The sequence below is a fragment of the Gigantopelta aegis genome, chromosome 15 (genome assembly GCF_016097555.1).
Source record: "Gigantopelta aegis isolate Gae_Host chromosome 15, Gae_host_genome, whole genome shotgun sequence".
NCBI classification, from domain to species: domain Eukaryota; kingdom Metazoa; phylum Mollusca; class Gastropoda; order Neomphalida; family Peltospiridae; genus Gigantopelta; species Gigantopelta aegis.
In genome coordinates, this window is record NC_054713.1 from 3,626,728 (window position 1) to 3,629,848 (window position 3,121).

At 37.8% G+C, this 3,121-nt stretch overlaps 1 protein-coding gene across 1 annotated transcript in view; it reads left to right on the plus strand.

The window, feature by feature from the left end:
- The window catches only part of LOC121390595, a 12,525-nt gene extending 10,254 nt beyond the window's left edge, over nucleotides 1-2,271 (plus strand). Inside the window, exon 2 of the mRNA XM_041522449.1 lies at nucleotides 338-2,271. Coding sequence (XP_041378383.1) covers nucleotides 372-1,862 — 1,491 coding nt within the window. The 5' untranslated portion in view covers nucleotides 338-371 and the 3' untranslated portion in view covers nucleotides 1,863-2,271. The remainder of the gene's footprint in view (nucleotides 1-337) is intronic.
- Nucleotides 2,272-3,121: the final 850 nt, after the last annotated feature.

A 3,121-nucleotide genomic window follows, 5' to 3' on the forward strand; every position in this document is an offset into this window, starting at 1 on the left:
TTCAGTCTGTAGTTGTTTTGTGTTTATGCTACAGTCACATATCCACTATGCCGGTAAAAATTTCTACGACACATCGGGAACTTTTAACTCTGTGCTAAAAGCTTCCGATACGCCCTACTGTGAGGAAAGAACGCCAAGGCGCCCGCAGGATAGCCACGGCACCCTTTGCGGCCGCCGTGAGATTTTTGCAAATTTTCCCCGAAATTTGGGCCCGTACGGGCGTTTATCCCAAATCGGTGGACATGTGATTCAGTCATTAGTATCAGTAAGATATGTTTAATCGTGGGGAAGCATCTATTAATGTCTTAATAGAATAATTTTCAAATATTGTTTTCAGATTCAACCACTGCGTGCTATAAATCTTCTCAAACATGCTGTTGGAAGTCATACTGGCTGTGGTGGTCCTGGCATTAACAGTGGTGATATGGACTGTGATGAAGTCCAGACGATTGAACATAGAGGACCTGGAGATAAATGGCACGAGACGACCTTTGGGGAATTTTGAGAAAATTATTGTAACAAGTCATGGGCCCAATGCAAGCATAGCGCATGCATGCATCGTATCATCGAAACATCCTTTATCGTCGGCTCAAGTCCAAACGGCAGCAGAGATGTTGACACATCGTTACCAGCTGCTACGCTCGCGTGTTGATGACTCCGATCCTGCAAAACCATGTTTCGTGCCTATGGATAATTTTACAGTTCCCATGGAGACGATTGATTCCACTTCCTGGCAGGATGTTTTGGAAGAACGCGTGATGTCAAGATACAACACGACAACTGGTCCGCTCTGGTCTGTTAGATTTCTGCCCAAAGTTCAGTACAAAGTAGGACTGGATTCTGAAGTGGAAGATGCAGAATATCCATTTCTGTGTGGCGTCGTGTTTGGTTTTCATCACGTGATCATCGATGGCTGCTCTCGTATTCGATTGGCTGACCATTTCCTGACTTATCTGGATGACGTCATCAAAGGAGTAGATACTCCAGTGGAACCAATGAAAATGCAACCCGCTATGGAATATTACATCGCTGATGAAATTACACCCGGATTTCTTTTTCAGCTCTCTGTACTCATAACGAAGTTTGTTATGTCCATACCAGGGGTCTACAGTCTCTGTCTGATGCTCTTTGGAAAGAGAAATATTTACACAGAAACATGTGGCTTGGAGGAGGAAAGAAATCCTAATGTTGGTAAGAAAACCTGCATAATCCCTATGGAGTTTTCACGGGAAGACACAAGCAGGCTTTTGACGAAATGTAGAGAAAATAACGCTACCGTTCACGGAGCTGTCCAAGCGTCCGTATCGGTGGCATTCGCAAAGCTCTTGCAAGAAGGGGAGATAACCAAAGAGATGGAATTACCAGCTGGCTGCACCATCAACTTAAGACCTTTCATTACCGGTACTCCTGTTTCTGCAGACTGCCTTGGTTCATATTTTGTGCCCATGTTTGTTATGCAAACCATCAAACCGCGTGAAGACTTCTGGAAAATGGCGTCACGGGCAACCGAGCAAGTAAAGAAAGGACTGCAGCAAGGACCCGCTAATATATTTATGAAGATGTGCGCTTTCATGGTGCTGCTGAACCTGTCTAAAGACGGTCGGTTCATCGTGGTATCAGCACTGACCAATCTCGGTAACTGCAAATTCCTGGAACGAACTCTTCAAAGTAAGGTGAAATTTCGGGCTATGCATTCGTGCACTGCAGAGCACCACATTGGTCCTATATTCTCAACTAGGGTCATCACGTTTAACGGGCAGCTGTTCTGGACCATCTGCTATTACACTAATGTCACAAGCAGAGAGCGAGCGATAGAATTCGCAGAGAGTGTCAAAGAAACTCTTAAAACAGCCCTAGCTTGAAACTATAAAATAACAGCGGCGTATATCTTTTTTCTTTTTTTTTCTTTTTTTTTTTGGAGGTTGGGGTGGGGGCAGGATATTCATATTTACAAAATTAACTTAACTGCAACATTTAACCAAAACCATTTCACTAACCGTCGGGAATGGCAATAGTAGTTATTTACCAGCCCAACACTGAACATCACTAGCCACGGGAATAGGGCTACCATATTCTAGAAGCTCTGGTAGTAGTAGTTACAATGTATATTTATATGTCAAACGATTGTAGAAAGATTGCATTTTCGGTTAAATAAACAGTTAGTTAAAAAATTGATTTGTTTAATGACTGGAGCACATTGAAGTCTTTTTTTCTTTTTTCTTTTTTTTTATTGTCCCCAGAATATAAAATGGCAGTGTCAGGGATGGGGTGTCCTGAGCTCACTGTCTCAGAAATTGTTTTATATTTCATATGGTATACACAGTTTTATATACATACATATAAATGGCAAAATATATATACACACGAATAGATATAATCCACACACTTTATGTATATTGTTGTTGATATTTTGTTTGGGTTTTTTTTATAGATATATATTTTTAATTATTATTATCTGGGGCCAACAAGGAAAAGAAAAAAGAAAAAAAGGTGTTATGTACTGAATTAGTATTGATACAAAAAAGTATTATGAAAAGGTGTGTGAAGGAGTATAAAGTGTGAAGAAGGTATTTTAGAAATAAATATATCTCAATATTTGATAGATTTAATAAACTTTTATGATGTTTCAAATAAATTATACCACTGCTCCCATTCTGTCTTGAAATCTTCATAATTACCATTTTTATATAAGATACATTTTTCAGTTTCCAACTTTTCTTTAATTATAGTTTTTAAGGCAGAGAAGTTTAATTTTTGTTTTTGTATTTTGATGGAATAAATATAATATTTTATGTTAATATTAAACAATTTTTTGCATTATGTATTTGTTTTTCTAAGCAGACCCAAAATGGCAATATGTTTATCTATAATTATGCACTCTTCTATAGTACTGAATATCCAGTTTGTAATATCTTTCCAAAATTCTTTAACATAACAACAATCATAAAATAGATGTTCAATTGTCTCTGGCATACGATTACAAAAAGTACATTTATTTGAATTAATATAATGTATTGTATATAGAAATGTGTTAGTAGCGAGAAATCTGTGTAGAATTTTATATTGAAACCAACGTAAAGTTGTATCTCTAACGCATTTAAATGGTATATTGTAAAATATA